The 13,091-nt window shown below is 47.6% G+C and overlaps 4 protein-coding genes across 4 annotated transcripts; 1 reads left to right on the top strand and 3 right to left on the bottom strand.

Annotated features, from left to right (window-relative positions):
* Positions 1-480: 480 nt before the first annotated feature.
* Positions 481-4,896, bottom strand: GGS25DRAFT_509592 (uncharacterized protein). The gene is made up of 5 exons (XM_049262575.1): positions 4,265-4,896; positions 4,096-4,198; positions 3,195-4,035; positions 2,567-3,126; positions 481-2,108 (listed from the first exon to the last, which is right to left on the bottom strand). Exons 1-5 carry the CDS (start codon positions 4,642-4,644, stop codon positions 1,035-1,037), a joined length of 2,958 nt encoding a protein of 985 aa, XP_049112073.1. The 5' UTR covers positions 4,645-4,896; the 3' UTR covers positions 481-1,034.
* Positions 4,897-5,431: 535 nt separating this feature from the next.
* Positions 5,432-7,006, bottom strand: GGS25DRAFT_516069 (MFS general substrate transporter; the record flags this gene model as incomplete). Its single annotated transcript, XM_049263154.1, has 5 exons — positions 5,432-5,694; positions 5,760-6,235; positions 6,313-6,360; positions 6,416-6,826; positions 6,888-7,006. The coding sequence occupies 5 exons, from the start codon at positions 7,004-7,006 to the stop codon at positions 5,432-5,434; spliced, it is 1,317 nt and encodes a 438-aa protein (XP_049112072.1).
* Positions 7,007-7,730: 724 nt separating this feature from the next.
* GGS25DRAFT_509577 (OTU-domain-containing protein) lies at positions 7,731-9,873 on the top strand. Its single transcript, XM_049262574.1, has 2 exons — positions 7,731-8,619; positions 8,706-9,873. The coding sequence occupies exons 1-2, from the start codon at positions 8,259-8,261 to the stop codon at positions 9,362-9,364; spliced, it is 1,020 nt and encodes a 339-aa protein (XP_049112071.1). The 5' UTR covers positions 7,731-8,258; the 3' UTR covers positions 9,365-9,873.
* A 45-nt stretch (positions 9,874-9,918) lies between these two features.
* Positions 9,919-13,010, bottom strand: GGS25DRAFT_509576 (inheritance of peroxisomes protein 1-domain-containing protein). The gene is made up of 3 exons (XM_049262573.1): positions 12,908-13,010; positions 12,232-12,765; positions 9,919-12,140 (listed from the first exon to the last, which is right to left on the bottom strand). Exons 2-3 carry the CDS (start codon positions 12,518-12,520, stop codon positions 10,330-10,332), a joined length of 2,100 nt encoding a protein of 699 aa, XP_049112070.1. The 5' UTR covers positions 12,521-12,765; positions 12,908-13,010; the 3' UTR covers positions 9,919-10,329.
* Between the last annotated feature and the right edge of the window lie 81 nt (positions 13,011-13,091).

Here is a 13,091-nt window from a genome sequence, read left to right as displayed (position 1 = left end):
ACCATAAATCCGTACCTTGGCTCTCCCTTGGGGTTGACTTGGAGAGTGAATAGAACTGTTTGGGCCATATAATGGCAGGTGGTTTTCTCGCAATTGCGATGAAATGAGATCGAGATTAAGGTTCTTAGATCATAGTACATCTAGATCAGGCCGTTCTTGATTTAGTAGCTGCTTAGCTAGGAATATAGGAAGAAAGAAATGATCAGTGCCGAGAGATACCTATGTTTTAACTTCTGCTTGCTACAGAGTAACCCTACCGTTTCGAACACCAAAAATCATGGTGACGCTAAGGGAGTTGAATTTCTTTCTTTTTTGACATGAACATACCTAGCTCCCCTGGCTCCGTATGGTAGTATATTGGGATCTAGGTAGTGTTAACATTCTCAAGAAAGGTCCAATCAGAATACTAGGTAAATAGCCAGGGTTAGTTGTGTGATGATGAGCTGAATTTACATCATGTTCCCGTATGAGTTGCGTAGGTAGGTAGGTAGGTACCTACCTACATATGTATAAAAATGTCCTTCCCAAAGATGTGTACTTAGACGAAGTGAGGTTATTTCAAAAATTGGCAACCGAAGCCTAACTAATAGCGTAACCTAGGTGTATAGCTAGGCACTCTCTCTACCTTTCTAATAATGAGTTGATTTTTATTTATCTTATTAATTACATGCCTGTGTACTAGGTTAGGTAGGTGGGTAGAGGTAGGTGGGTAGAGAGCGTACAAGAAGTCTGATGGTATAAAGGGGGCATTTATTTGCTACCTCAAGAGAGACTAGTCACTGCCTAGATGCATAACAGTAATCATGCTTTGATCCATTATGCCGCCTGACCTCTGGAGCGAATTCTCCAATTACGTATTAGCATTGCAAATACCCAGCTGGGAAAAGTGGTATCTTGAAAACTCCCAGACGGTTAGAAAAAAGAGAACCTTGTTTCCGCACCAACGCCGTAAGTACTAGGTAGGCATCTGCGACAGTATCGAAGATGGTACCAAGTCACATTTCGCTTATAGCATTCTTCTCTAGGCCGACTTGCTAGGTCGCAGACGACGACTGGACAGCAGTAGCGGTAATGGCAGCGTCGATCTCCCTATCACGAACACTCCAGCCATCGTAGACGGCCTTTAACTTGTCATTCTCTTTATTGATAGAGTCGACCAGGCCAATGAACAGGTCGCCAGCGAGGTCGATCAGTTCCATGCTCTGCTTGTCAGCCTCTGCCTTCTCCATCTCCTGACGCTTTTTCTCTTCCTCTTGGCGTAGCTCATCTCTGGCCTTACGCTTCGCTCGACGGTCCTCGGTTTCACGTGCACGGTCGGCAAGATAGCGAACACTATGACCCAGGCCAGCGCTCTCGTTCGATAGATCCCGATGCGGACGATCTAGAGGAGGCTGAGAAAAGAACAGCACACGACCGGCTTCGTCGTGCTGAAATTGGTCCCGTACATCCTTCGGGATCTTAGCATTGAGTGCATCATCCAGGCGGTAGACCTCGACTGGACGGGGCGGATTGTAAACAATAGCCGGGGCGTGGGGGCCAGGGCTAGGTGCAGCAGCAACAGAAGGTCGGACGGGCGATGGCGCAAGACGATGGGATGGGTCGTAGCCAGGTATGGGTGTAGTCATCTGATGAGGGGGAGGGTGATGAGCTTGATGGGCTATAGGAATTGGGCTGGCACTATATTGAGGCGGGTATGTGTTGTTGTAAGCGGGAGGCTGATGCGGTTGATGGACCTGAAAATGCGAAGGCTGGGTCATCTGTGGTGTGGCGTGACCATGACTATGAGTGCTGTGATGAGGGCCCTGGACGGCCTGGGTAGAAAAGCCGGGATGGGCGGCGGCGGCATGGCTACCGTACTGTGGAACAGGAACAGGAACCGGAGTGGGACTAGGGCGCGGCGCAAAGTGATGAGGTGTTGCATAGGCGCCTACATGCCCAGGAGTTGGGGTTGGTGGGGCAGGAATGGTGGGGAAATGAGGAGTATTTCCCATTACGATGTCGCCTTGTCCATCAATAGGGCGTGTTGCCTGCATCATGGAAGGACGTCGTACCGGTTCAACAATGGGAAGCGGTGGAGGTGACGGCGTTGGTTCGGGTGGAGGAGATTCCTGTAAAAAGAAGTAAGAAAATGAGAAATTGGTTTTTGTTGTTGTTTTTTTTGGGGTATTTTTATTTTTATTTTTCTTATTTCTTTTTGGGTAATCGTAAAATTATGCGACTTGACTTATGTGACGCGCTCCAGTGAGACATTTGGAAAGGGGAGGGAGAGAGGGAGGGAGGTAAGAGAAAAGGAACAATGTAGCACGTGCAAAATCTTCTTAATTTCTTTTCGTGTTCTCTTCAATATTTTGTTATTCGCAAAAGGAAAAAAAAAAAAACCGAAGAAGAGGAAGAAGAAGAAAAGAAAAAGAAAAAAAAGACATATAAACCAAACCAACCGACAAAAAGTGAAAGTTCACAGATGCAATCGATAAGACAGGAGGAGGGACAGAGGTGATGGAGGGGGGAGAAAAGAGAGACGATCAATAATATTAATGATGATGAAATAAAAAGGGGATAAACTTACATTCGGTTCTCTATTTCGACAATGAACAGCTCCAATAAGGGGTGGTGCATTAGGCGCTCCCCAGGTTGGTTTAGGTAGAGCATCTGTTGGTTTCGCGTCGTCTCGTAGAAGATGCTTGATAGGACTAGGCACTTTTTTCAGCTTTCGAGGTATGTCGAACAGGTCCATTTCATAGTCCCTTTCGCGAACTTCGTCAGGCACACAGCTCGCCCAAGTCTTGATCTTGTTGAGCCTATGCTTCTCCTCATTATACCGCGCCTCGCAAACGTATACCTCTTTGTCCTTGGGAAATCCTCGTGGTCTACCTTTGTTGTACCGCGTCACAAACATGACAAAACAACGATCCACAACCTCACTAATCCGATGGTCACGGTATTGTCCCGTTTTGACTACCTCGTTCTCTAGGAAATGCTTCTCGAACCGATGGACTGTCTGCTCTGGTCGATAGTACCAGCATGCATTCACCCACTTCTGCCCCGATTTATCCTCCCAAGTTCGGTAGATCTGCGCGACGATGGGCTTTGTCAAGTCGTTTGGATTTGTGATATGAACCCAATCGCCTAAGCAGCCATAGTCAGTATCCTCTGGTCTAGTCTACACCTCAGCGGATTCTTGAGACGGGACTTACCAATCCTCCAGACTTCTCCATTATGCAGAATCTCCGGCAAAGGTCGTCGCCCATCTTCGTCTTCGAAGTCATTGTCGGGCTTGGCCTTTTCCTGCTCGGCAAGCAGGTGGGCTTGACGCTGTAGCTCCAAAGCATCCTGGTACAGCTGGCTATCTTCCTCGTTGTATTGCTTTGCATTTTCAAACAGCAAGTCAAGGTCCTGCAACGCCTGGTCTACGTTCTGATACTTTTTCCTCTTCGCCTTGCGCTTGATGAGGTCCATTGCAATGGGGTTTTTAATAGCAGCAAAATAATCGGGCGTCGTCTGCTTATCCGGGAGTCGCTCGAATGGAACGATCAGCAAATCTCCGTTCGGATGTTTGAACTTTCGGAGGCCTTTCAGCAGCGCGTAGATGCGAGCCTCGAGCGGGGTGAAGACCTTGGGAGGTCGGCCTCGCTTTTTATGTGCATCATCTCTCAAGTCAGACTTGCGACCAGAGATCGAATGGCGGCCACCACGTCTCCCTCGTCGTCGGACGCCATCGTCATCTGAATCGTCGTCTTCGTCGTCTTCGTCGTCATCTTCATCCTCCTCTTCTGCCTCCTCCTCGTTCTGGTCTGGAGGCGGGGAGTCTTCTGCCTCGGGAATCTCTCCTAGGTCGGGAAGTACGGCATCTTCTGGTTTAATGATTCCGTCGTCGACTAGCTTCTGCAATTCCTCCTTGAAGACTTCACGCAAGCGAACAGCATCCTGGAAGAATTCGGAAGATGGGCGGTTATATACCATGGCATTATGTGAAATCAAAGCGACATCTCTAACAAACTCGGTGAAGGCGGTATATTGTTTCTTGAGCTTTTTGGTCTATTCGTCAAGTATGAGCGCGGTGCAAAGGGAACGAATAATGGGAGACAGGACACTCACCCGGATCGTACTGAAGGCGATAGGTTCTTTAATAACCTCGTGGTATTCGGGGATTAACCGTCGGTTCGGGATGCGCTGAAAGTGGGAGGCGATGTGGTAGCCACTATAAATTCGCGTGGATTAGGCACGACTATATCTACATGTTTAGACAATAAATTCACAAACTCACTCGTCGTCTTTGTAGGTAGAAAGGTAGTTTGCCGTATTTTCAATGACATTAAGCATGTCATTGTTGAGGCGATTCGGTATTCGTTCATACTCAGGTTCGCCATCTGCATCGATGTCACCCTCGGCATCGGCGTCGCCACTGGCATTGGCCCCTGAGTCTGCGCGTGCGCCGACTGAGACACCCTCGCTATCATTAGTACCCCGATTGCCTCCCACACCCTTATATTTTTCAGACTCTTGCGCCGTTACGCTGTTGTTGCTGTTGTTGCTGGTGTCATCGGCACTATTATTCTCGGCTGTGGCTTTGGCCTCGATGGACTCGCGCACCTCGACCGCGCTCTCGGCGGACTTCTCGGCGGACTTCTCGGCTTTATCAGCCATGATTGGAGGGCCGAAACCAGATGAGGGGGGAAAATCAAATGGAAAAAGTTTATATGAGAATTATATAGCTTCAATGTTTGGTCTTAAAGTGTTGTGTTTGTGAATTAAGTAAACAATGGCACGTTAGCTGCTACCTCGTAGTAGATGCATCAATGATTGGAAAAAGTTGCTGGGGCGGCTGAGCTTAGTACGTAAAATACCATGCATTGTACAATGTACAATACAATACAGTACAATTGTACAGTAACTAGTTACCTACTAACTAGTTACATACCTAGTATGTAGGTACTAACCTAGGTAGGTTCAACCGTTCAAATTTCAATAGGTATGCACGTACCTATTATAGTATGTACTACGGCGTAGTAAGTTAGACTATGTACGTGCTTACATAATATTAATATCAACCGGAGTTTGCCCATTGCTCCGGCCTGTACCGTGACATAGATACCTAATGGCAGGAACCTCGGAACTTAGAAGTTACATACGATCCATCATGCTGATTTATTAGAACGGCAAGCACGATAGAGATGGCAGTTCACTGTCGATTTCTTCAATACATGCATAGTGTGTGCCTAGGGTAGTATTCCATGTATGCGTTATTACATACCTAGGTTAGGATACTATACTACATACAACGAAGCTTGGGGGGGTTTTTTTTCCATCCTTTTATTTATTTATTTTCAAAGAAAACCTCTTGATAGTAAAATCTTCCAGTCTCATCTCAAGAGTCGACTCGTGTCATTTTTCTCATATTAAAACCATCTATCACTATTTCTAGTTCAGGCAACTAGGCTACGTATCGACGTTTGCGATCACGACGGCTCAAGATTGCTACAGCAAGAATTGTACCGAGCTGTGCTACCGTCGTAGCGAGCACGCTAATGAATCCACCGCGAAAGTTGGGGGCTCCGCTTGCTGGAAATTGCACCACTTGCGTCCCGGCCGTGATTGCTTGGCCAATGGCATTCATGCTGGCCGTCACTACCGCTCGCTCCTCAGCATCCCCCGCCATAATCACCGATGCCCAACCCATCGTCAGAGGCGAGCAAGCTATTGTATTTGTTAATGGGCGAATTTGAGGTTATGAGGTTATTAGAAAGAGCACCATAACGTACCAGCCTCGAATCCGGTGAGAATAAACCCAGCCAGTCGTCCACTTTCACCAACTTCCCAGACCACGAGGAGAATCATACCCACTAGGACCGGGAAGGTTACGGCAATAGCCGGCACCCAAAACCGGCCGGTTCTGTCCGCAACGCCACCACTAAAGAAAGCGACGACAATGCTCACTGCTGTAACTATTGTGGGTATCGTATTGATCTGAACCACAGAATATATATTGCTCTTTGCCTTCAGATAAAGGGAGAAAGGCTGGCTGCCGGGTAGGAAGTTTTGGTCCATTAACGTCCATTGGGTTACAAAAACATACCAGTGCCACCGAGAAAATACCCGTCTAAATATGTCGCGCGATAGCTGCAATCTCGGCGGCGCAACAAGTCCCTCTATCCGCTTACGCGCGAGAGCATGCTCTTCAATTGTGATGAAGCGAGGTTTCTTTCTGCACGGCACGTCGGGAAAAACGAAGAAGCCTCTGGAATAGGTCAATGAATAGGTCGATTTACAGGTACATACCACCAAGGCATGGCCTTCTTCTCTGGTAGAACTCACAATACTGCTATAACCAGGGTAATGATACTGTCGACGATGAAGAGCCACCTGTGAAAAGAATTATCAGCCCACCCCCTTCGATCCTCGGTCTAGCTCTGCATACCTCCAGCCTGTTAGACCATGTACTTGATTCAAGTTAGTATAGGCAGCGGCCTGCAGATACCCTGCAAACATAGTACCGAGTGGGCTTGCGATAAAGAAGAGTGCAACGCGGCGGCCAATTTCCCCAGGCTTATACCAAGACCCGATTATGTAGATGGTTCCTGTGAAGGAGCAGCACTCAAAAAGGCCTGTGAAGAATCGCATGGCGTAAAGCGTCTTAACATTTCTAGCCCAAGCAAGGCCGAAGGTAGACAATCCCCATCCGATCTCAAGGGCTGGTAGAACTCGGTTGGCTGGGTAGTGTGTTAGAAGATAGCAAGCTGGAATCATAAAGGTACAATAGGATGCCCAGAAGGTTGCCGTAATGTAGTTCAGCTGGTCGCCATACATGCCGAGCTCTTCCTTCATGCCGCTGAAACCCTTGCGCGGTTAGCAATCCAGCGGGATAGATGTGGTGCAATACATTGACTCACCTGACATAGGCGTTGGTGATGGACTGTTGGTCAAGGTATTTGGTGAAGAAAGACAAACAGCCAAAAACCAATATACTGAGATCGAGTTTCAGGATGAGTCGCTTTTCCTCGTGGGGCATATCTTTTGGATACCATCCAACAGATGTCATGAGCTTAATCCAAGGATCACCGATACTAGAGATGGCATTGCCATTGACTCCGGGTGGGCCCAGCTGTTGTTGTACCGGTTGATGGGCCGTCATCTTCTCGCTATTCTCATCCCTATTATATTATATATGATTAATTTCACACTACAGGTTTCATCTTGTATATTCCGATGTCACATACATGACTAGGTACCTAGGTTAGGTAGGTATATATATATGTATATATATTTATATATTTTAATATGTTATATTTATATGATGTCGTAATTACCTTTTGTTATGGCGGTCTTGTCTCCCATTGCTAATGAGGTTGAAAGCTAAACTGCATGCCCTCTTCTTCTGTTACATTACAGGTTGGCGTCAACGACAGCTACAATGGCGTGATAAAACTGAACAGTACAGTATTTTACATACATATAGTAAGTCGTATATCGTGTGAAGGCTTAAAAGCTTGCCTTGCCCCCCAACTCATATACTGAACTACAGACTGCCTAGGGTACTCGGTATAGATAGGTATATAAGTATATAGATATACGGATACCCGATAAATTGTATGTACGGAGTAGTGATGTAAGTATAATATTGCGCTTGCTTGCACTTAGACCCTAGTCCTAGGTTGAATGAGGGGTTCTTTTCTTTCCTCTACTAATTACATAAGTATGTACAGTCTAGACTTTAGTTAACTATTCCCTTTTCTCTTTTCTCTCTCTCAACATACATGTATTACAATGTTCCGATTTAATGTTCACGGCTCATGGCTTGCCTATTAAGCTGCTGTTGCCAAACTAATTCCTTACTTTTCTTCCCTTTTTTTTTTGGTTTTATTTTCTTTTCTCTTTTCTCTTTTCACTTGTACATAGAGGGGATCTCGACGAGCCATAATAATTAAATCGTTAAAATCGGCCAACCAACCTGTCATGGATTTTTAAGTAGGTACATACATACTGATTAGAAAAAAGATACAAATACGATCCTCGTAATATTGAACTAAAGGTTTATTTATTTCCATTTCCATTCCCTACTCTTCTTGTACTCTCTCTACTAAGGTTAGGCATGTACATCGACATCCACTTCCCACTCTCCAAGTCTCCATGCCCTCCAGTCTCCCCAGTCTCCCCAGTCTCTCCAGTCTCCCAATATACCAAACCAACTTTTTACTCCCTCGTAAACCAACCAAACCAGTAAATACATAACCCATAACCATATCTGTTCACCTTTCCTAGCTATGCAGCTTCGTTACAGGGTCTCCTCTGGAACCCTAACCCTCGAGTTGGATGACGATGCAACCGTTAGTCAGCTCTTCGAATCTCTCAAGTCAAGCCTTGGTCAATCTGCTATAACTGTTAAGTACGGCTGGCCTCCGAAGGCGCTGAGTGTGGCTGATCAAGGCGACGTCACTCTGAAGTCGCTAGGGCTTCAGCGTGAGAGCCTCACCGTTGTCCCCGCCGAGAGCAGCTCTGTTGAAGCCCCAAAATCTATCCAGCAGACCACCACTACCTCCACTACCAATTCATCCGGTAATCAAGAAACTGGCATCAAGGGCCAAGACATCCGAGTTAAACTGGATGATAAGGATACCACTCTAGGTATGCAAACCATCACATCTAACCGCATTCGTAGCCCGTATTCAGGCTAACTCAAAGTGCGCGCTTTCCTCCTTGCTCATTCGTAGTCCTACGAGTTATGCCCGACGACAATAGCTGTCTCTTCACTGCCGTGGGCGGCGCTCTATGCGGCGTGCCTCTCACGGAGAACGGCTTGCTCGACTTCCCAGCAGAGCAGTATGCACCAGAAACGCTGCGCCGACTTGTCGTCGATTGTATCCGCAACAACCCGCACAAGTATACCGCCGCCGTACTTGGACAGTCCCCTGCAGCCTACTGTGACAAGATGATGCGCCCGGACACATGGGGCGGGGAGATCGAACTCTCCATCTTTTCCGACGTGTTCAAGCTCGAGTTCAGCGTTGTGGATGTCAAGGGAGGAAACATAATCACGATTGGTGAGGGCAACTGTTACAATCAGCGCTGCGTGCTCGTTTGGTCTGGCATACACTACGATCGCGTCGTCGAAGTTCTGCTGCCTGACGAGAAGCACACGGAATACGACATCACTCGTTGGCCCACCGAGGGTTGTGACTACGTCCTGGAAGGCGCCAGGAAGATGTGCAAGACACTTCGTGATGATCACCATTACTACACAGACACCAGTGACTTTATTATTCAGTGTAACGAATGTGGATGGGTTGGTCAGGGTGAAAAGGCTCTCACCTCTCATGTGACCATCACCGGCCATCTCAACATCACCGAGATTACAGACAACTCAACTTAGTTGATTATCATGCATCTACCTTACTGGGTGGCAGTGGTTTCAGTTGACATAGTCTCTTGCAGAGCACCGCATATAATGAATCTGATACCGTGGGTCGTGGGCCATGTACCTAGCTAGAGACATAGCATGATATAGTTTGAGAGGAAGGAGAGGCAGAAAAAGACAAAGGAAGGAAATATTATTCAGGAGGATATGCATTAGAGGGCGTTGGTTTCTAGCTCAAGCTTTTGCGAAAGCCTTCATATCTGCCTAAATGGTTAGGCTAGTAGTTGATACCATATAATATACCACTATCATACCACTAGGTAGGAGATGACAATGTGAAAGGATATTTATGTGTAAATATTGGTGAATCTGTGTAATCCGTCCCCGGTGCCTTATGGTAGCACTAGACTACGTCGTGAAGTGATAGAACGGAATGATGACCAACTTTGAAATAGCTTTGCATACTATGTAGGTATGTATGAAGCTACTTGCAACACAGGTATACAAAGAACTGGAGCTAAACCCCCCCCCCCCCCCCCCCCCCCCCCCCCCCTTTTTTTTTTTTTTTTTTTTTTTTGCTTTTTTTGGTTTAAAACAGCAGAGACTTTATATGCAAGCTATATACCTGACCTAACTTGAACTATTAAATAGCATATCGTTGCCAACCCTGATGGCAACTTTCCCACTTATAATAATACAACTAATATGAATACCCCCATCGTTAGGTTCATGAATTAGCACTTGTGCGCAGGGCGATGCCTTCCAAGGTACGACAGCGTCCTCCATACACATCCGATCTGACGCGGAGGTCTTAGTATTGTTGATCGTCATTCCGTCTTATTCGTGAGTCCTCCTTCTCCTACATATGCAGTAGACCATGCAACCAGCCAACCAGCCAACCAACCAACCCCTCATTAAAATCGATATGTTATATAGTACAAGTCGTAGTTTACCCAGTAGTTGCCCAGTAGGCACCTTTATCAATCCACTTCCCAGCCGCGGCTATCCTCTGCTCTCATGGAACGGCGTTGACCCCGACTAGTTGTCTGCGTAATGCTGTCTTGGCTACTGCTATTGCTACTCTGCTTACATCTCGCCATAGCGTAGTCTTCGTCGTCACTCCAACTGCTAAACTCACCGTCGGAGTAGTCCCACTGGACCGGGATCTTCTCACCTCTTTCGCCGAAGCCAAACACGATGCCTCGCCACTCGCCCGCAGCAATCTTGGCAGCAACTTTCAGCATGAGGTCCAAGAGATAGCTAGGTGGGCCAAGGAATATCTCTACTGTCTTTTGCACAATCACACCTGGTAGCCGACGAACAGCAGCTATGCGACTCTGCGGGGGTTGTCTAGGAGGCGGCGACGAGAAGAAATTGGCGGCGGACGGCAGCGGTGAGAGCGCACGTCGGCTGATAGAGAGACTATTCGGTCTGGGTCGCGGTCGTTGCCGAGGCTCCGGGCGCTCTTCCAATGCGGATGGGTACGATACCCTCGAGGAGCTATCAACCGAGGCCGGATTGGTATGATAGTCTTCACTATCAGCGGGGGACTGCGGCACGGGCGAAGGCGCCTCATCACTACGCTCTGTAGCGCTCGCAGGACTCTGAGCTAGCGTTCTATTCGTATCGGGGGAATTCATGTTGACTAGGGTGTCGCTTGCATTTGTTAATTGATGAGGAACATCTTCGTGTGGTGATGGGAATGGCGGGATCGACGGCGTTACTGGACGTGATGCTGGCGGGGATGGAGGTAAGGGGTTCACTGTCGAGTTCCACGACTGTACACTATGAAACGACTCGGTAGAGACAACCGGCGAGTTTCGTTCCGATATGGCAGGCTGCGAAGCTTGTGGAGGTTGGAGTTGCGCAGCAGTGTCTGGCAACACCTTGGATTCAGACGAGGGGGGCGGATTTACGGTAGATAAATGGGGCGGAGCAGTGTAGGCCCGAGCAGTATAGGCGCGGCCAGCCAACGCCCGACTCATTCGCTTCTTCGAAAGATTTATGGGAGCGACACGACCGGATCCCTCAAACGAATTCGGCTCATCAATAGAGTCGAGTTCCTTTTCTTCGACCATCTTGGTAGGCTGCGCGCGACTAGGTGTAACGTTGTTGTCTCTGACGCTATCCCGAGAGACGGTTGCTGGTCGTGACACGGAATTGACCTTCCTGCGGGTATTTGAAGATGTTGCGTCCATGCGCGCCAACTGGTTCTGATCGTCGTGGTTTGCCAAGAGGAAGCTCGGGATGTCTACTGGTACTCTAGGTCTTTGGGCACTATCTTCTTCTCTTTCATCAACTATAGATTCTTCAAATCTAGATCTGTACTGTTCTAGGTTCTGCCAGTCGGTATCGTAGTGACCATCGATCTCGTCTGCAGAAATACTGGCCCGCCTATCTTTGCCGAATAGCCTTGCTGCTGCTTGCGATGTGTGTAGCGAGAAAAAGGGGGATGATAGCAAGTTTTTGCCTTCGGGAGTCCAAGGTTTCTTGGGGGTTTCCTGTTGCTCCGGCAGTTCTACAGTGAAGCTCCTCTCAAAAGGACACTCTGTCTTCTCAAATTGTAAGACTCTGTCGAGAACATCCCTCAGTAATGAAGCGCGGTCTTGATCGTCGGGTTCGGACACAGGAAGTTCGATTCTCCAGAACTGCGGTCGGCGTATTTGCAAAACGAATCTGCTGTTATCCTCGTCGATACACCAACACTGGCTCTTAGGTAATATGGGCTGTAGGGCAGAGCCACAACTCAGGAAGGCGACGGACTTGGGGGCGCGATAGAGGCTTAACTGGCCTTACAAGGTTTTCAAGTTAGCTAAGGGGAAAATATGGATCCGTAGATTTGTAGATTCGGAGATTCAGTGAGATTCAGTATGATTACGTACCAACAGCGATGGTTCTCTCAAGTCGGGACGAAGCTGGTAAGGTACCTGGTCGATCCTCGGTGGTGGAGAATGAGGATCCGCGGCGAGTGGCTGTAAAAGCAATGATCTTGACAGAAGGGTGACTATAAAGAGTCTCTACCAAGCCTTCGGATTGTGGCGAGTTAGAAGGTGGGACGGTTGAGGAGGAAGAGGAAGATTGAGAAGATGGAAAGGTAACGGGAGCTGTAGCGACTCGTCGAGAATGGGGCATATCTTGTCTGACGGGTACGATCTTGGGATCGGCTGCCATGGTTGACGCATCCCCAGCCAAAAGTAAATCGTGTTGAATGTGGATCGAACCGGGTGGACTGGGTAGTACAGTACAAGGTAGTTGAATGGATATGGAAATGGATTAAGCTCCTAGGAAGTGTGGGCAATACAGCGCCCAGATCATGTCGAAATTCTGCGGGGTCGTATGATGAAAAGACGGTGTGCTTGGAGAAATATACATATATGTATGGATATATGCTACTGACTGTATGTACGAATTTATGTCTGGATATCGTGAGCCCAAGCTAAAACTCTAGGTGTCTCAGTTGTTCATAGTTGATAAAAACACTTGATAAAAACAGGTTGAGGTTAACAAGAGATCTAGAGTATGATCGTTAATGAATTTTCTATGATTTATTTACCTAACCACCTAGTTAAAGCTGGGACTTCAGGCATCGTAGGTGACTATCGTAGGATAGGATAGGATAGGACAGGATGGGACAGGATGGGACAGGATGGGACAGGATGGGTTGGGGGGGGGGGATCATGGGATGCATGTCAGAGCTTGCAACGTTGGGGGGTGGAGGGAAGAGGTTAGGATGAGAAGCTTG

The sequence above is a fragment of the Hypoxylon fragiforme genome (assembly GCF_022984875.1).
Source record: "Hypoxylon fragiforme strain CBS 206.31 chromosome Unknown GGS25scaffold_10, whole genome shotgun sequence".
Taxonomy (NCBI): domain Eukaryota; kingdom Fungi; phylum Ascomycota; class Sordariomycetes; order Xylariales; family Hypoxylaceae; genus Hypoxylon; species Hypoxylon fragiforme.
This window is presented reverse-complemented; position numbering and strand designations above follow the sequence as displayed.

What these genes read in the sequence shown, in the direction of transcription:
- GGS25DRAFT_509592 (XM_049262575.1), bottom strand. Translation starts at nt 4,644, where the DNA reads ATGGCTGATAAAGCCGAGAAGTCCGCCGAGAAGTCCGCCGAGAGCGCG. An exon ending in TCTACCTACAAAGACGACGA is followed by an intron (nt 4,199 to 4,264) that starts GTGAGTTTGTGA and finishes GCGAATTTATAG; the next exon opens with TGGCTACCACATCGCCTCCC. An exon ending in GTCGAAATAGAGAACCGAAT is followed by an intron (nt 2,109 to 2,566) that starts GTAAGTTTATCC and finishes TTCTTTTTACAG; the next exon opens with GAATCTCCTCCACCCGAACC.
- GGS25DRAFT_509577 (XM_049262574.1), top strand. Translation starts at nt 8,259, where the DNA reads ATGCAGCTTCGTTACAGGGTCTCCTCTGGAACCCTAACCCTCGAGTTG. An exon ending in TGATAAGGATACCACTCTAG is followed by an intron (nt 8,620 to 8,705) that starts GTATGCAAACCA and finishes GCTCATTCGTAG; the next exon opens with TCCTACGAGTTATGCCCGAC.
- GGS25DRAFT_509576 (XM_049262573.1), bottom strand. Translation starts at nt 12,520, where the DNA reads ATGGCAGCCGATCCCAAGATCGTACCCGTCAGACAAGATATGCCCCAT. An exon ending in TGAGAGAACCATCGCTGTTG is followed by an intron (nt 12,141 to 12,231) that starts GTACGTAATCAT and finishes AAACCTTGTAAG; the next exon opens with GCCAGTTAAGCCTCTATCGC.